This window comes from Lygodium microphyllum, chromosome 3, assembly GCF_053477565.2.
Source record: "Lygodium microphyllum isolate KBCC chromosome 3, Lygodium_microphyllum_v1.1.10, whole genome shotgun sequence".
NCBI classification, from domain to species: domain Eukaryota; kingdom Viridiplantae; phylum Streptophyta; class Polypodiopsida; order Schizaeales; family Lygodiaceae; genus Lygodium; species Lygodium microphyllum.
Genome location: NC_141137.1, coordinates 47,884,929 through 47,904,268, shown reverse-complemented (window position 1 = coordinate 47,904,268; position 19,340 = coordinate 47,884,929). Strand labels below are relative to the sequence as shown.

At 41.5% G+C, this 19,340-nt stretch overlaps 1 protein-coding gene across 3 annotated transcripts in view; it reads left to right on the top strand.

Annotated features, from left to right (window-relative positions):
* The first annotated feature begins 3,431 nt into the window (after window positions 1-3,431).
* LOC148038299 (superoxide dismutase [Fe], chloroplastic-like) overlaps window positions 3,432-19,340 on the top strand; it is a 33,541-nt gene continuing 17,632 nt past the window's right edge. Inside the window, exons 1-3 of one of the 3 annotated variants that reach the window (XR_015689333.1) lie at window positions 3,432-3,627; window positions 3,730-3,801; window positions 3,904-4,092. Coding sequence is in view for 2 of the 3 variants with exons in the window: in XM_087670385.1 (XP_087526511.1) it covers window positions 3,535-3,627; window positions 3,730-3,801; window positions 3,904-4,092 (354 nt within the window). In the remaining variant the exon portion in view is untranslated. The remainder of the gene's footprint in view (window positions 3,628-3,729; window positions 3,802-3,903; window positions 4,093-19,340) is intronic. The other 2 variants (XM_087670390.1, XM_087670385.1) reach the window with 2 other exon arrangements.

Genomic DNA, 19,340 nt, shown 5'->3' with positions numbered 1-19,340 from the left:
ACTTATAATGCATTACCCATGACCAAGCACATTGATAGCCATTTCTTTAGTACATTTGAAGTAGTATGTCCACATAAATCATTGATAAAGCCTGATGGCTTTGAGATAGTGTATCTTGTGGACTTGACTATCTCCTATTATTAGTTAGAGTGTCTAGAGGATCCTATTACTTAAGTCTAGAAGCTTCATGTTGATGCAAACCTTGGGGTATAGGGCAATTTTGTTGGTCATCAATTCCTTTAAGGAGAGGATGCACAAGGGGTGGGGAAATTTGCTTGTGGAGTTGTTGGAAGAACTCGTTGAATCCTCTTGAGTTCTCCATATGGGATTGTTTGTAGACTAGCGTAGCTATGAATTGAGCTCTAGTACATTGAGTTGTCAAAGGCAAGCTTGAAGGGGCTAGAAGCATTGGTTTGAGACTTAGACAACAAACCATTCTTGGACATAACCACAAAGAAGATGTGGCCAAACCATTGGGATGGTATGGGGAGACAAAAGCTGGTAAGGGATCCCAAGGCCAATTGCATGGAAATATGGTAGAGGAAGAGAAGGGTGGCACATGTAGGGAGGAACTCAAATTTCCATGAATGGTGTGCTTAAAGGTTTAGTTTGAATGTTTTGTTCTATTTCATTTGATTCAACATCTAAAACTTAAAATTTTTGAAAATGCAAACTTCCCCCCCTTTGCTCACATGATGGTTTCTTTGATGGGTCCTTATGGAGGGTCTCTTAGGTAGCCATAGAATTAGGAAGCCCTTTGAGACCACATGCTAGACATAAGATAAACCTACAATGTTGGAGTGTCCTCCTCAAGACTATCTCACACCAATATTGATGATAAGGGAGAATTGGGATCCATGGTTAAGAATAAGGCATGTTTTGGATGAATCATAGACTTTTGTCAAGCTATCACATATTGCAAGTAAACTAAGATACAAGGGTAAACTTGGACCATAGGGAAATAAGGGGTTATTGTTGAAAATTAGAGATATAAGAATAAACAAGTTTAAAGTAGCTTTGTTAGAAAATTTATATGTGTAGTCTAATGGTTAAAATTCTAAACCTTGTGATTAAGGTCATGAGTTCAAACCTCCTTCAAGTTTTTGTCTTTCTTATTCCCAAAAGTTTTCAATTAATCCCCATTAATACTTTTGGAATAGGTTTGAGTTCAAAGAGAATAAGAAAACTAGTTAGGATTGAGCTAAATTAAATACTATGCACACATGAACCATTACAATTGGGACATTCTAAGATTTTGTAGATAAGGAAGATAAAATATTTAGCTTAGAAGGATTAAAAATTAAGCTTAGAAGAAGGGTCTTGAATTTTTTATCTTGTCTCTATAACCTAGAAATTTAGGGCCAGGACATGTGTAGTTTAATTGACCTGTGCCATAGTCACTGTTGACTCGCGCATGTCCTAATAATGTAGATCGCAATCATATAAAAAGGGGAACTTTGTAGACTAAACGAAGCATCTCTAAAAATATAGAAGCTTCAATTTCGTCCATCAACTTGATTGATGTGGAGATTTGTGAATGGCATGCTCTTCCTTTCTCTCACCTCACCTCAACTTCCTCACTCTTGTTTAGTGTTTCTCTCCTCTTTTGCTCTCGTTGGTGGTGGATCCCACTTCTCAATATGAAGCCCCAAGAGGAATACCAAGGAAAAGGTGTTTCTACTACAAGAAAATCTATCTTGTAACATCAACAAGTTTTTATTTCATTCTTTTGATAACCAAAACAAGGAAAACAACAAATCTTCACGTAGCAACATAGTAGATATCTCCCACGGATTTGATAGAATCAACCATAATCTTCAACATCTTCATAGAATCCATCAATAGAACAAGGAACACAAAAGAATACACCATTTTTGAATGGAAATAATCACATAGTATTCATCTTCATTGTCTTCATAGTTCTCTTCTCTCAATCTCTCCTAGAAAGATACATTGTTTTGATGGAATTAGCTATCTCTGACTCTCTCTCTCTCTCTCTCTCTCTCTCTCTCTCAATAGTGCATCATCTCCTCACTACAACACTCAAGAATGGCACTTAATAATCCTTCTTAGGTCGTGGATGCACCTCCCAAGAGGTATGTCTGATATAAAAGGGCACTAAAGCCACTACAGTGTCTCTTCATAGCTCACTACTGTCACTGTCACTCTAATCTTCTCTTCAGTCTTTAGCAGCTGCTTCTTCCATTTATTTTAGCTCTTTTGAACTTAGATTCATCATTTCCAAAAGTTAGAAAACTTTCCAAAAGTCACACATACATTCTACAGAACACTTACATAAGATCTACAGAACAGAATAGAACAGAATAGGAACAAAGCAGAGACAGAGGCTCTACAGAAGGTCTATAGAGGGTTACAGAAGGTCATCAAAGAACAACAGGTCCTCATAACTCATACTAAAACAATTCCAAACTATCAAAAACTATTCAATAAGCCTTCAAAAGACCTCAACCTTCATCAATCATGAATCCATGTTTCATACAGAAGAAAATCAGAACAAAACAGAAGCTAAACAGAAGGTATCAGAACCTCAACAGAACCTACCAGAACATCACAGAGCTTCATATTTCCACTAAGAATCATTATGAGCTTCCAAAACATAATCAATATAATCCAAAACACTCTCAAACATTTCCAAAAATAACCAAACATCACTCAAAATCCATCAAAAATCAACCATTCAGACCTAAAAAACAACAAAAATCAATAAAAAATTCAGTCTTTTTCCACTCTCAACACACTATCAACTTGTGTGGCATGATATCTTCACTGATCTCCGTGCCAATGCGCAGGTCAATTGACTTGCATGTGGCGGAGCTCTTATTCATTAAACTAAGCACTATGAAATTTGCTATAATGGATAAAGTTTAACTTCTTTATTCTTGTATTTCCACTTTTCCTGCAATTGGCGAATCCTACTTTACTTTAGGATCCTCATTTCTTTGCATGTACAAATTTATAATTTACTTCTATGTCCTAGTTTAAGTTTGTTGTGTAAGGGTTAGGACACACCTGTGTTGACAAACTTAAATAAGTAAAAGGGTGAGTGAATGCTAGGCCACCCACACATTGACTATGGAAGGGCCCCACTTGTGCCAACAAGGAGAGAAGGGATGTTTGAGGTGAGAGAGAGCCATTTAGAGGAGGGAGAAAAGGGGCTTCAAAAGAGAGAACATGATCTTCATTGATCAATTATTCCCAAGTATATGGACTTCTCAAGTTCATGGAACACCATCCTTTTCAAAGGCAATCCAATAGAGTTAAGAGTGGTCAAATAAATCAGCCACACGCTATTAAACTTGGCTATATAAATTTGTGCAAATGAAGTTTACTCATGTGTAGCTTGGCTCTAAGCCCACTCTTGGATTAGTAGGGCAGTACATGAAACTAGTACTACATGAAACTAGTAGTACAAAATGGGGCATGCAGAGTAGTACTACCTGACATCGAGGGGAGCGTGCATCCTAAGTACTTTCGCGTGACAGACACGCAGCAGAGAGAGAGAGAGAGAGAGCCATGGCGTCGCTCGCCAGCTTCCAGGGTCTGCCACGGACGGTAGCAGCTTGGTCTTCTCCTTCTCTTCCATTGCCTTGCAAATCATCATCTCGCGTAAGTCCTTAATGCAACTTCATGTTAATAATGTAGCAGGTGTTTTCCAGTTCTATAATTCATAGCTTTGGATAATTTAGCACTACTGCTATGCCTTTCCAGAAGAATCTAACAGCCGGGCACAGGAGACTGGTGGTTGCGGCTCTCGAATTGAGGCCACCTCCATTTGAACTGGTGGTGACTCTACATCTTTGCTCTGCTAATGTCCTTGCCATATTTTAGAGGGTTCAACGTATGCATATAACCATTATTGACATGGTCTCTCTTACTGTACAGGATGCCCTTGAACCTCATATGAGCAAGAAAACATTGGAATTTCATTGGGGCAAGCACCATCGCGCCTATGTTGACAATCTTAACAAGCAAATTCATGGCACGGAGTTAGAGGGGAAGCAGCTTGATGACATTGTAAAGATAGGCTACAATAATGGAAATCCCACACCCTACTTCAATAACGCAGGCCAGGTTAGTGGCCATGGGATAAATGCATTTTACGGTGGCTGAAGAAGATGACATCAAAGGTTGCAATCACACCAATTAAAGGATGGTATCGAAGCATTGGATTAATTTGTTTCAACCTTTACTTTTTTAGAGTAGTGAACTACTTATTTGATCATTGCCATCTTTGGACAATTGGTATCATATGTGGAATAGGGTGAAGAATGAAGGGCCAAGTATTTGATCCCAAAAATGTAACATGATGTTATTCTAATAAGTTGGTAATCTTCGTCTCCACTTCATGTATCTTTTTGTTTGAATGCCTCATAGGTGGAGTAATGATTGCATCAAGCACCACTAGCCAGTCATATCCACACTTCATTGCACATCAAGTCAAAGGGCTCCCATCTTCATTCCTTAGATTTACTATGATGTCAACACATTAGTGGGAATAGGAGCTTGGAGGATTGTAAACATTCTTCTTTATAATAATGTATGGGTCCTTCTTCAAGTGTCTGCCAATAGATCACCCTAATTTGTATTGTGAATACTTCTTCTTGTGTGACCATCTCCTAGCTATCAAGAGAGATCGTTGAAACGAGATGCCATATTAGAGGAGATTGGATTGGATGGAGCACATGGTGGTTCCAAAGTCCATGGGAACATGTTTATCCTATCAGTAATAGTGCAGGCACTAGTTATGATTTGGGCACCTTGTTTAGCTTTAGGAGCTCGCTTTTGTTTAGCGTGGTGAACTTAAATGCCATCACATCAAGCTAATCATTTGTTAGATAAGACTAGGACTTGGGATGGGCAATTTTCACCAAGGCTTATGAGCACCAATTATTTTGCCACCCTTTATGGGTGACTAATTACTTTATGCATTTCTTGATCTGGCTAGCTTTATTTTTGGCCTTGCACGTGAACTTTTGGCAGTGTTGGCTTTGCCGTCTTTTGGCTTTACTTTGTGTGTGTTTCTCTTCTTTGCTTTATCTTCTCATCATATCCTCTTCCAATGGCACCGTCGTGTTGCTCAATTGATGATAAACTTCATGGTCCTAATTATCTAACCTAGAGTGTTGTTATGAAAGCATGGTTTATGCTGAATAGCTTATGGTACGTGATCTTAGGAGCTATTGTGGGACCCTAGACTCCAACTCCTCTTCTAGATGATTGGGACCATAATAACTACAAGGAAGTTGTGTTACATGGGATATAGTTGATGCTTGTGCACATTTTAGTCTTCACCGATGCATTTCTAGTTCTACCAATGGTCACGTTTTGCATGACAACTTCCAAGGTGTTGGAGAAGAGAGAAACTTCAGACTTCCATCGTGAGAAAATGGAAGAAATCAATTGCTGCCCTATATAGACAATTGTGATAGCTGTCTCCATTGATGGAACACCTTGAATATGATGTTACTTAGCTGAAATAGCTCTCTAATTGGTGTCACCTACTGTTGTTTGTTTTGGGCATGCCAGTAGCATTTGGAGGGTCTCTTGTTGGTTGGAAATGGCTTGCCAACTGTTGTAGTAGCGATGTTAGCCTTCATTTTTTTTTTCCGTAATTGTTAGCCCCCCCTCTCTCTCTCTCTCTCTCTCTCTCTCTCTCTTTGTAGGACCTGGAAAGTTTCTTAGACATTTTGTATGTAACGTTTTGGTCTCATAGACCACCCTTGAGCATTCATTAGACTCTTACATTCATTTACTGCATTGATTCATCCACTTCACAGTCTCTCTTCTCTCTCTGTCGTGTTCGTATTTTTGTATCTTGAGTTTTGCACGTCATGTCTGAGTCTTTGTGTTTTAGTCATGGTCGTAGTTTTTGTGTTTTTCCAGTGCAAAACCTAGCATATCTTCATAGTTGACTCATCATTTGCCCAATACTTACTTGCTATTTTTTTAATTGATTAAGAGACTTAAGTACCATATCCGTGATGTTTTAATGTTGCACTTTTGGGAAATACCAATATCAGCTTTTGTGCAATAAATTACTTGTTGCCCATGATCTTTAGGACACGATCTGCAACCGAGCGTTTGCTGCACTCCAAGGCTTGTCTCATCTTTTACAAAATCCCTCTTGCACTCTCCTTCGGTCATGTTGGTGTGTCCTCTTGTAATTGAGAGCTTTAGATTTTGTGAAGTTTTAGTTGTAATACTTGTGCTTTTGTCTCAAGTTAGTAGATAGGAGCAATGGGGATAATGGAGGCGTATTATTGGTGAATTGGGTGCAGAGGGTGTGAAGAAATGTACTAATCACAAAAAGCATGAAACCAATCGTATGACAAAGCATAGATTCATAAACTCAAAATACAGCTAGGGTTAGGGTTAGAGTAACTTAGAGATAGTGAACACAATGAAGAATAAAGTGAATGAATAAATAGTGCTTATGCAATAAACATAGTATGCAGTGAACACTAAATTTCAAACTCTTGTATCTCTAGGATCAAGGTAGAGGTTATGAATTGTAGAGTGTATTGTACTCCGAACGGATCCCGAATTGCAGTAGAGGCAGTTGAGTGTTGAACACCAGCAAACGCAGCCAAGGAAGGCTGGATTTGATGCATATGGTAGTGCGGAAGAGAGAGACTAACAATGCATGTACTTGAGGGGAGAGAAAATCTGCACAACAGCTGTTAGATGCAAACGCAGATGATAGGTGAGAATGTCAAGCAGTAGCTAAGAACTGTAAACGCAACATTCAGAGGAGAGAGAAAATCCTGGCGACAGCAGCAAACAAGTGGCAATAACATCCAACTGTGGGTGATGGTACTCAATAGTAGGCGATAGTAGCATATGCGTGATGAAGGTTGGAATTAGCTAGATGGTAGCAGGTGGTTTGGTGTAAGCTCTGATCGTGATGTCCTCCACGGACGGGGTATGGGTAGCAGAGTTATGGCTCTAGAAACTTGCAAAAACGAGATTGAGGGAGAGTGGTGGGTTGTATGCATATTTATAGAAAGTCTGGGATACGTAAAGTAGAGTTTTGCATGTGGGACATAGTAACTCTCTAGGATCGTGTTTCTTTTTAAAATAAAAGGTTTTCTTCATTAATTAAGCATGTTTTGGGATTGTTTAAGTCAAGCTAATGCATTTTTAGCTCAACGCCCCCTCTTAGGCCCAAAACTGAGCCATGAGAAATAATCCCTTGATGCCCTAGGGCATTCCACACCTAAGCAGCCAAGGCATTGAGCAAAGGGTGTACGTCGGGTACCTAGTGACCTTCCAAGACTACAAAGGTGATGGTTATCTTACCAAGGGAGCCCAAGCGATCACCCTAGAGAGGTCAGTGCATTGGACCAAGGGTACGAATGGCTGCCCAAAGGCCTTTAAGTCCTGCAAAGGTAGATGGAATCAACAATGAAATTTTTGACTTTTCTTTTAATTTTTTTTTTGGTTTTGTTTGAAGAGAAGGAAACCGCTCCTTCTCAAATTGGAAGAAGTAAGAGGGAAGTACCCTCTTCTCGTCAACTGGAAAAAGTAGAGGGTGTACCCAAGCCGATTCATAGTAGAAGATAGTAGAACCAGCCGATTGACCGCCTTGGTCAAAATATCTGCAAAATTGTTGCTGGACGGCACAAAATCTAGGCGAATGGTGCCTAGCTCAACCTACTCTTTGGTGAAATGATAATGAACCACCACGCGTTGTATCTGAGGGGAGATGATAGGATTGCCTGCAAGGGCAATGGCACTCCGGTTGTCGCAGTAGACAATTGTAGGCGACTCGCAAGGGAATTGAAATGCAGCCAGCAAGTTGCTCAGATAGCCTTTGTAGTGCTATCGAAGAGAGGTTTATACTTTGCCTCGGTGATGGAAGCCGCCACCGTTTCTTGCTTATGGTTGGCCCAAGAGATGGTTGCCATGCCCAAGGTGTAGAGGTAGCCTCTATGAGAATGCTGGGTATTAGGATCTCCCACCCAGTCAGAATTAGTGTATCCTTGCAGGCATAAACTATGTCCATAAGTTAGTTCAAAATTATAGATACATCTTAAATATCTTAACACATGAAGACAAGTAGTCCAATGAGACATTCTAGGTGCATTAAAATATTGACCAAGTAAACTAACTGAGAATGCAAGATCTGGCCTAGTATGAATCAACCAAAGTAATTTTCCTACAACATAATGATAGGTATGAGCATCAAAAGATTAGCCTATAAAAATCAAGAGATCAGCTAGAGGGGTGAGCTTTCCTATCTTGTCATTAGGAGTGTGCATATAAGCACGAGTATCGAAAATTCTGAAGTGAGAAATAATAGGTTAAGAGATAAAGAATGCCTCATATGGAGTCCTTTTAGGGACCGCCGTAGTCGAGTATCGGTTGAGGATGTACATTGAAGTGTTAACAGCCTTGACCCAAAGTTGCTTAGGGAGCTCTATTGCCAATAACATAGAGTGTGCCATGTTTAGGACAATTTGGTTCCTATGCTCTACGGCTCCGTTCTGTGCAAGGGAGTTGGTAAAGGTGAGCTGGCGTGCAATGCTTTGCTCCTGTAGAAACTCAGAAAACTCGTGGGAGGCAAACTCGCCACCAAAATCACTCCTCATAGTACCCACACGGCATCTAGTTTGGTTATGAACCAATAGCACCCAAGTGTTGAAATAAGTGAAAGCATCGAACTTGTGCTTGAGGAAGTACATTTACGTGTATTTGGAGAAACCATCCACTATTAAAAAGAAATACAGTGCGCCATTTAAGGCTGCAGTGGATGTGGGACCACAAAGATCTACATGAATGAGCCTAAGGGGTTTAGTAACTCGAGTGATAGACTGTTGAGGAAAGGGTGTACGATGTTGCTTATGTAGTTGACATGCTTTACAAACATCTTGAGATAATTTTAGGCGTGGAAGGCCCTCAACCATCCCTTGATGCGATAACTCATAGAGAGAGTCATAGCCAAGATGTCCTAAGTGAAAATGCCAAATATGCTCGGATTCCGTAGGCTCCCGTGTAGTAGCCAAAGCTTGGAAGCGATGGAACTCTGAATCATCGGCGCAGTCAGCTCGGTAAGAAAATGGGTCATGTGGTAAAGACCATTAGACTGTGCCTTGCCGCAGGCAATCATAAACCAATCTGAGAGTTTAGGACCTTGACTGTGGTCATTGTGATGAAAATTGATCGCCCCAACTAGCGAAGTTGTTGATTTGAAAACAAGTTTATCCCAAGCTTGGGGACATGATAGACATCATCTAGCGAAGCGAGATCAGGACTTAGGTTAGTGGGAAAATTGATGCGACCTTGGGCCTGAATCATGGTTGAGGAGTTATTTCCTATGTGGATACTGTTGGCTGCAAGGGCTAGAGAAATGAAAATGTTTGCTTTAGGGGTCATGTGATGGGTAGCTCCACTGTCCACAAGCCAAATAGGTACTAATGTGCTCGGCTGTGACAAGTAGGCCCCTGCTGGTACCTCATTAGGAGGCAACTCGCAGATGTGAATGAGACTTGCATCTTTTCTCTAAGGAGATGATGCAGGCCTCTGCAGACCAATCAGACAAACCTTTGGAGTTGAGTAGTTTGCCAATTGTGAGGACAGGTGGTAGTGTGGGTCTAACCTCTCCACTACCCTTGATGAGGGTTGCCACCACCTTGCTTCCGTTGTTGGGGGTTACCCGACTGGGGTGCGGGGGTCTGTTTCTTGGATTTGGATTGTGTGCCTCTTGCTTTAGATAGACACTTGTTGTCACAATGGCTAGCCTTTTGACAATGTTGACAATACCGATTCTTTTTAGATACATTTTACCATCTTGGTTTAAGTGTGGATTCGTTGTTTCCTTGGGATTCACTAGCCCTGAAACCAGCCTTCCTTCTTGGAATGGGTGGTGATAACCTGATTTAAGAGTTAATTACAGCAATAAATAAATGCACTTAAAATGAAATACACACTTTACCATAACATTCTTGGATAGTAGACTCCTTGTTGGCCCCAAAACTGGCGCCCCTTGCGGTATTTCTTTAGCTTCATTCAATTGGAAGGAGTACAACTTGAGATTCTTCAATCTCCTCCTGCTAACCAATTGCTCTTGCTGTCATAAATGACCAGCAAGCCTTTTGGGTCATTTGCCCCTTGATTCACCCAGGACTTCTTCTCCAATTTGACCCTTAGCTGGCCAAATGCTGGCCCAAATCAATTCGTGATGGGCTGGCTCCTGAAATCCCTTGATAATCTTCAATTATCAGCTGTTGATTTCAGTCCCTTGAGCCTTCAATCTCTGGCACGGATCCCAAGGTGATTGCTAAACCCTAATTTCTGTTGTAAATTAGGGTTTATTGCAGAAATTACAGATCAGCCCACCAAAAATGACTAAAATCTCCTCCAAATGGCTGAGAATGGTTGAGCATAGACTGAAGGAGATGAGAGAATGCTGTAAAGAGAGAAAATTTTGAGATTTGTCGCAAAGAACTGATCAAAATCAGTTGTTGCCTTGCTGTACCAGCCCCAAACGGATGCACCAACAACAATAGGAGCATTAGAGACTGTGATCTTCAGGAGAAAGTGCATCAGCAGCAATTGCCAACTTCCCAAGGTCAAGAATATGCAATCTCCATCACCAAAATGGTCCCCAATGGCTGGGAAATGGCCCCAAAAGCTGGCAGCAACAGTCCAACACCTCTTTCCAACAGCTCCAAAATGAAAAAACGAGATTTCCCTCTCCCTTTAGCCCTATTTAGCCTTTCCCCCACTTGCATGGGAAAGTTTTACCAAGTGGCAGCTTTCTTAATCCATTTTCAGCAATTTTCAGCCATTTAATTAATTTTTAGAATTAATTAATTCTGAAAATTAATTTAGTCCTTAATACATGCCCAAAAAATTAACCTTGCCCATCCAAAAATTAATTGGCTAGGCCATTTGCAACCCAAAGTGATCCCATGCATTAATTGACCCTTGGACAAGCATTAATCCATTAATTAATGCCTAGTCCCTAGTGTCACCACTAACACTTAATGGCCAATTAATGGTCCTAGGGGCAAACTGACACAAAAATTCACCTAGAATCTAACAAGTGTAACTTGTTACAACTTTTGCCTTTGACACCCATCTTTTTCACAGGGTCCTTCGGCCTTCAACCATGAAAAAGTAGCTTGCACCTCACATGTGCAACACATGTGCATCTTTTAATTGCACATTTGATTAATCCTTTAATCAAATGTCAATTAAACATAAGCAAAGCATCAATTCTTTACGTCCTTGTGACAAGCCCTATTTTGATTTTGATTTCAGTTTTGTGTGCCCTTGGTCTGTTGCCCCCTCTGAGAAGATGTAACAAGAGCCCCCTCTATGGAGGATGTGTTATGAAATTGATGGAACAACCGTGCATAATGCAATAGTTGATACTCAAACTCATAAAATGTGGGCATCTAAGGTTGTGAAATCTCTTGTTGCACAAAATGGAAATATTTTCTTGGCAGCTTGTCAAGTAACAGGGTAACCTGATCGTCAGAGGACTTAGGAGCTCCAGTGGTTGAGAACTTGGCAAGGAGATGCCAATACCCAACCAACTTGACTTTCAAGTCATCCTTATTTGTGATTTTGAAATTTTGGAGCTCATGATCAAAATTGATGTGAGAGTCCTATCTCGAGACGTGTAGTGGTTAGTCAAGAGTGCCCAACGCTTGGATGCCAAGTCAAAATGCTAAAGCTGAGAGTAAAACTCAGGCAACAAGCCTTGCGTAAGCTCGATAATAGTAGAGGCATTATGAGGCTTCCTTGAGCGAACAACCTCATATGGAACAAGGGCAAAATCAGGTTGGGGTTCCAATTCTTGCACTAAATTCCATAAGTTTTGAGAGTCTAAGACATGTCTTATCAAATTTGACTAAGTGGTATAGTTTGATCCATTGAAACGAGTCTTGTCATTAAATGCATGCTTAACAGATGAGGAACTGGAACTATGAGGTGTCTGGGAAGATGGATAGATGGATGATAAGATGATGGTTGTGGATAAGAAGGAGGGGGTAAAGGTGGATAGGCAAAAATAGGCTGTTGATGTCCAATGAGTATCGATTGCTGCGAAGGTACCGAAATGGACATAGGTCTATATGAAATCGTAGGTGTGAGTGGAGGCACTGGGACACAATAGCCTTGTCCAAATGTCGGCTGGGGCACTAAAGAATGATCGGATGGCCCACTAGATAATTTTATAGAGGCAAACTGTGATACCAAATGATCCACACCCCAAGAATGCCCTAGAGGGAGAAAACTCGAAAGTGTGTGTGGGAGGTCGAGTCTCCATCACAGGTACACCACTCGTAAACGGATATGTAGAGGTCCTAAAGGTTGTGCCTAAATGTGCAGAACCCCTCAGTGTGGTGTGTGGCGGATAATGTGGTGCACTTAATGGAGGCTGAAAGGAATGTGCTGTGGATGATGAGGGAGGGATGGGTAAGAGCCCAAATGGATTTGTGATAGATGTTATTGTGGGAAACATTGTAGGTTCCTTTTGTCCATTAAATGTACTAAAGTTGTATCTACTCCATATTGACCATGAGAAATAAAATCATTTGAAGGAAAAGAAAGGGTAGGAATACTTACAAGTTCTTCTTTTAGCTTCTTACCAATACGAGTTCATGAAGAAATACATGTCTTCCTCATTACTCACAAACCAAAGCTTGTTTTGAAGAGTCCCTTCTTGATGAGCATCTCCCGATCCAAAAGAAATTACACAATGAGTTGGCATAGAATCTGAAATAGTAGGGTTCATACGTGGCATTGTTGAAAAGTGGTACTGTGAAAGTGATGTATAATTCGAGCGAGGTTCCAGTTGCGGATGGCCAGTCCGTAATGAAGATTCTGAAGGTCTTGCAAAATCATTAGTTTTGTGCACCAAATCTAAAGGAGAAAACTCAGGCTTACCTTCAATCTCCCGTTGAGCCCTATGCATAAGGATGAGATCATACTCAGCGGTAGAAATTCGATATGGTCCGTGGACTCCATGGTAGTTCGATGCCCATGTTAGATTAAATAGTAGCAAGCCAGGAGGCCCACTCTTGATCATTTTTGTCCATGTTTGGCTGTGGAGATTGGAGCGGTGTTGTGAATGTATTTGAAGTCATCCGACCCTTGTGTTGTTCTTGCTTTCGTTAATGAGCTTTTGGATCTCAGAACATAGTTAGGGTTAGGGTAACTCAGAGATTGTGAACACAATGAATAATAAAGTGAATGAATAATGAATATACAATGCTCATGCAGCAAACACCATATGCAGTGAATACTGAACCTCGAACTCTTGTATCTCTTGGATCAAGGCAAAGGTTATGAGCTGTAGAGTATACTACTCTGAACAGATCCCAAATCATAGCAGAGGCAGCCTTTGAGTGTCGAACACTAGCAAATGCAGCCAAGGAAGGCTGGATCTGATGCAGACGATACTGCAGTAGAGAGAAAGACTAAAAACACAAGTACCTGAGAAGAGAAAAAATTTGCACAATAGGTGTTAGATACAAACGCAGAAGACAAAGATGAGGGAATGTTAGGCGGCAGCTAGAAACTGCAAATGCAGCATTCAAAGGAGAGAGAATCTTGGTGATAGTAGCAAATAGGTGGTGACAACATCCAATTGTGGGCGATAGCACCCAACTGTAGGCGATAGCTCCACAAGCCAAGTGACAGCAGCATACGTGTGACGAAGACTGGAATCAGTCACTAGATGGTGCACGTGGTTGGTGGAAGCTCTGACTGCAATGTCCTCCGTGAATGGGGTGTAGGCAGCAGAGTTATGGCTCTTGGAACCTACAAAAACGAGATTGAGGGAGAGTCGTGGGATGCATGTATATTTATAGAAAGTTTGGGGCACCCAAATTAGGGTTTTGCATGTGGGACATAGTAACTCTCTAGGATCGTGTTTCTTTTTAAAATGAAAGGTTTTCTTCATTAATTAAGAATGTTTTGGGGTTGTAAGTTAGGCTAATGCATTTTTAGCTCAACAGAGGGATGGCTTGCTCCATTTGATTGTTTGTGTCCTCTCCACTCATGACTTTGAGGTATTCTTTATCGGTTATGCAATAAGGAACCTCTTGCAAATGAAATTCTAATTTGAGCACTGGATGGAGATTCAATGTATTAATCCTTTAGATCTTGTTGGGGGGGGCGGGGGGGGGGAACTGTTAGTAGATTAGTCAGCTCATGTGCGAGTCTGTGCTGCAGAGGTTGTGGCATTTCATTTAGCATTTTATGTAGTATTTTCTAGTGTATTTATCTGGCATTTTCCGGCGCCCTTTTTAAGGCTGGGGAGCATTTAATGCTGGTCGACCAGCATTAAATGCTGGCCGACTGCATTTATTACTCCCCCCATTTTATGCCTATTTATTGCTGGGCTCCTCCTCCTTTGTGTGTACTTCAGCCATCACACGTGGATTCTTCAGGGGAGAGGAGCCGGTGCCGGGGTGCCCACATAGCTAGTGACTCACTGTTGTATGTTGCTGTCTCATGTTCGATATGGATTCCGTTTCCTGAGCATACATCTGACTTCTCATTTGTATTTGTGTTTATTCATTCATTCTTTCTCGTCTTGTGTTTCAACAGTTTATTTCAGCATGTTGTTTATGCTTCCATTGTTGCACCACTTTTGACATGGTATCAGATTTCAGGTTGTGCACACTTGGTGCTGTGTTTTATTGCTGATTTCAGGACTGCCTCTGCTGCCCTGGCGACTGTTGTCAATCTGATTGTGACCAGTTTTTGGCTTCCATACTTTGCGTTTTGACCAGCATCTTCATTGCCTGCTTGTCCAACACCTCCTGCTGCCTGCGTTTTCATCATCAGGCTGTTGGCGACAGTTCCCTACACCTGTTTAAGCAGTGTGCAGCCTGCATTTTGCTGTTTTCAGCACTCTTTTGGGCTGGGCGACTGGTAGAACAGGCTGTTTTGCTGTTTTTGGCAGTTTTGAACGGATTCTTTGACTTTGTGCAACAGATTTTGACTTATTTTGGTCAGCTTTTGGATTATATTGCATGTGAACTCTTATTTTTTTGTGTTTTTGGCTGCGTTTTGGTTGTGCTCACTCTCCAATGCCCCTCCTCTCTCTACTTCTCTTCTCCATCTTCTCTAGATGGCTCCTCCTTGCACATCCACTGATGACAAGCTCCATGGACCTGATTATTACACGTGGAGTGTTAGTTTATCCAAAAGCGATTATGTTATGTGGTTGGTGGAGCTATGGCACGTCCTCAACAACCTTCTCTCGTTCCATCTGATTTTGATGATGACAACCATGAGGAGGCAGTGCTTACATGGGATTCGGATAATGCCTGTGCTTATTTGACATTACTTCGGTGTATTTCCAAAGAAGTCCTACCGGTAGTCGCCTCCTGTACGACAACTGTAGACTTATGGTCGAAGTTGCAGTTGATGTACGAGGCTCCTTTCACCATGAGGGTCGGTACTCTCTATGACCAGCTCTAGCAACTGAAGTTTGAACCCAAGGATATGATCCAATCATTCCTACTTCGCGTTACCTAACTCCAGGATCAGCTTCGCACTACGCAGTTTGCCCTATCTGAGGCACATCTTGTTGGTATGGTACTCTACAAGCTTCCTCAGGAGTTTGATGGAGTAGCGAATGCTTTATGGGCATAGACATCTACCACTCTTGTCAGTTTTCTTCATATATCCTCGATGCTACTTGAGCATGAGGCTACTTTGCGACTACAGGGGAGGCTTCCGTCACATTATGGAGGTTCAGGTGAGGCTCTTACAGCTTTAGAGAGGGGTTCGAAGATCAAGAATTCGAAGCCACAGTGTTACCATTGTGGAAAGAAAGGCCACCTATGGAAGGATTGCAACAAGTTAGCGGCATCCAAGAAGAAGAAGGAGAAGAAGTCGAAGCGGGATGCGGACTCCTTCGACTAGTCATCATTTGCCTTTGATTCTGATTCCGATCCTTCGGGCATGGTGAAGTCCAAGATGCGGAAGGGATCAGCTTCTACGGGTCGTGGGAAGGGCTTGATGGCCCCTTCCTCTGTTGCTTTCTAGTGATGGCATGATGACATCCCTCACGACTCTTCGCTGTGCCAGAGAGGGAGTGTGAGAGGGTGTGGTGGTGGGGCAGGCTTGCCTCATCTATATTTTTATACAGATGCACAGGATCCAGCAATGATGCATCGTCGTTGTCTAACAGTGAAATCCTAGAGTTTGGATTTGACATTTGGGTTCATGATGGGCTGTTATTTTCTTGACAGAGAGCAGGAGGCTTTCGTTTGGAGCTCACATGAGGGGACACTTTGGCAGTTTTGGCCGAAGGTAGGAATTCCATGGTCACATGTTCAGAGATTGGCAAATTGGTCTTGTATGTCTTGCGTGACATAGGTGCCATAACACAGAGAGCTGCTATGATGCTTCTCTATTTTCAGGTGGTGCTGTTATGATTAACATCGACATCAGATACTCTTCGATGCATCTTGGTGGTGGGTTGGCCGCTCACTGTTTGGATATCCATGGTTCTTCTGGTGGTTCTATGTTGTATCGTTTATGATTCTCCATCATTGTACTATTGTATTGTATTAGATCACCCCTGATCTGAGAGAGGGTGTTAGCAGATTAGTCAGCTCATGTGTGAGTCTGTGTTGTAGAGGCTGTGGCATTTCATTTAGCATTTTATGTAGTATTTTCTAGTGTATTTATCTGGCATTTTTTGGCGCCCTTTTTAGGGCTGGGGAGCATTTAATGCTGGTCGACCAGCATTAAATGCTGGCCGACTGCATTTATTGCTCCCCCCATTTTATGCCTATTTATTGATAGGCTCCTCCTCCTCTGTGTGTACTTCAGCCATCACACATAGATTCTTCAGGAGAGAGGAGCTGGTGCCGGGGTGCCCACACAGCCAGTGACTCACTGTTGTATGCTGTTGTCTCGTGTTTGATACGGATTCCGTTTCCCGAGCATACATCTGAATTCTCATCTGTATTTGTGTTTATTCATTCATTCTTTCTCTTGTCTTGTGTTTCAGCACGTTGTTTATGCTTCCATTGTTGCACCACTTTGGACAGGAACATGATCTTTGAAAGTTTGGCTGTGTGGGGGAGTGGTTTGGAAAAGATAGTTGACCGTCTCTAAAAGTGTTTTTGTTTGCTTTGGAATGCCAAGCTTTTTGAATTGAGGTTAAGGTGTTAGTCGTGTAGGGGTGCCCACACAGCAAGTGACTCACAATTGTATGTTGCTGTCTCATGTTCGATATGGATTGCGTTTCCCGAGCATACATCCGAGTTCTCATTTGTATTTGTGTTCATTCATTCATTCTTTCTCGTCTTGTGTTTCAGCAGTTTATTTCAGCATGTTGTTTATGCTTCCATTGATGCACCACTTCTGACAGGAACATGATCTTTGGAAGTTGGTTGTGTGGGGGAGTGGTTTGGAAAAGATAGTTGACACATCTCTAAAAGTGTTTTTGTTTGCTTTGGAATGCCAAGCTTTTTGAATTGAGGTTAAGGTGTTAGTCAAAAGAACCTGGTTGTGGTACCATGTAAGGAAATGCTAGGTCAAATAGAGAAGAACACAGAGTGTACAATGGACATTAAACACAATCTGATGAATGCTCAATCAAAGGGAGAGATGCGAATGATGGAAAGGAATCCTGAGCCTTTGTGCCTTAAGGACTGCCGCAGAGGTGAGCTAAGAGTAAGACACAAGAACAACTTTGAGAGTGTCGTTCTTGAAGCGAGTCCCAAATGTAGACAGCAGCAGTCCACCAAAGGCTGGAAATGTAGAGTTCAGGCCTCTTGGATTGAACAACATAGGGATGGCAACCTCCTTAGGGCAGCAAACAACAGTGACCCGATGGCAAGGGAATCGGCAGTTTAGGGCAGCAAATAATGCAGGGTATGCAGGCCTTTGACAGGAGTGAACAGCTGACAAGCCTTGGACAGCAGACAATGATGGCAACAGCTCCGGGACTGCACAAGTTCATGAGGCGAGAGCAAGATGATGACGATGAAGGGTGGGCTGATAGTCTCTTTTCAGGGACAGCACCAAAGTGCAGGTGTTAGGGCTGTTGACAAAGGCTTAGGATGTAATGCTAGATAATGATGACATTAGGGAATAAAGCTGGTGATGCAAAATAACGATGAGGGATGAGTGGGGACTGCCTAAGACTGCGCTTCTACAGCACTTAATGAGCCTTTTTGTCCTACCATGAAATAAAATACGTTTTTTGAACATAAACTCTTTGGGGCCGTCTCAGGAGTTAAACTAGGTCGCAGATTCATGGTAATCTGTAATCAAATTTGCTGTTAATTTTTCTTGGTCAACATAAGGTTAGGGATTAACAAACAAAATGCTACAATAACACATGTATACTGCAGTATCTCTAATATTAGTATTAGAGCTAGCAGAAAATTGTAGATAGTAATATGTCCCATACTAGTAGCCTAAACTCACAGGTTTATATGTGGAGCTATCTCAATGCCTGGACTGAAGACTCAAAGAGGGAGGAGTCCTCCCAATGCCTACAGTTGAGTCACATAGTAGAGGAGGCATGCCCTAGTTGTCCATTTGTCAAGGACAAGACAAGGGACTTCTACCAGTTTTTGACATGCCCTTGAAACAGGACCTTTCCATGACATTGTTTACCTCCGGTCCTTGCAACCCCTTGCTAGTATGGTTTTTTGTTCTTTTCAAAATAAATTTTGGCGAATTAAATTACTTAAAACAAATACAAGGTACAAGTGCTCAACCATGTAGTTGGAGCCAAATGCTAGGAAAATCAAATATATAAGACCATTGGGGTTTGCCCCCCCGTAATATGAAAAACATGCTAGGTGATCCTATGTGCGCGCGCAAAATGTCACCAGAACAAGAAATGAACTTAATGATTTAATGCCCTCTAATAAATTTTTTGATCAAAATGAACTTAATTTTGGTACCCCTAGCTCTTGACATGGTGATCCTTGCACCAACAATGATGGATATGACATCGGGCATGGAATAGACAAGTGTACATACATGCGATACGGTACAAGTATATGGAGTAGACAAGTGTATATCATATATATGCTATGTAGTGATGGATATGACATCGAACTTTAGAGCACAATAGGCTAAGATATTCTCTTCTCCTTTTGAGATCTCAAGCCTTCTGTACTTTTTAGACAATTTTTTCACGAAGAAAATGATGTTTTAAAAGTTTCATCATGAGAAGTCTCTTTGTTTGTGAGAGAAATAATGTGGGATTGCATGGAAACTATTGATTAGGCTAAATTAACCCCAAAACTCAAATTTAAATGCTGCAAAAAGTTTCTAGCAGCCGCAAAACTCATACTTTTTTAATGTCCCATAAGCAAACT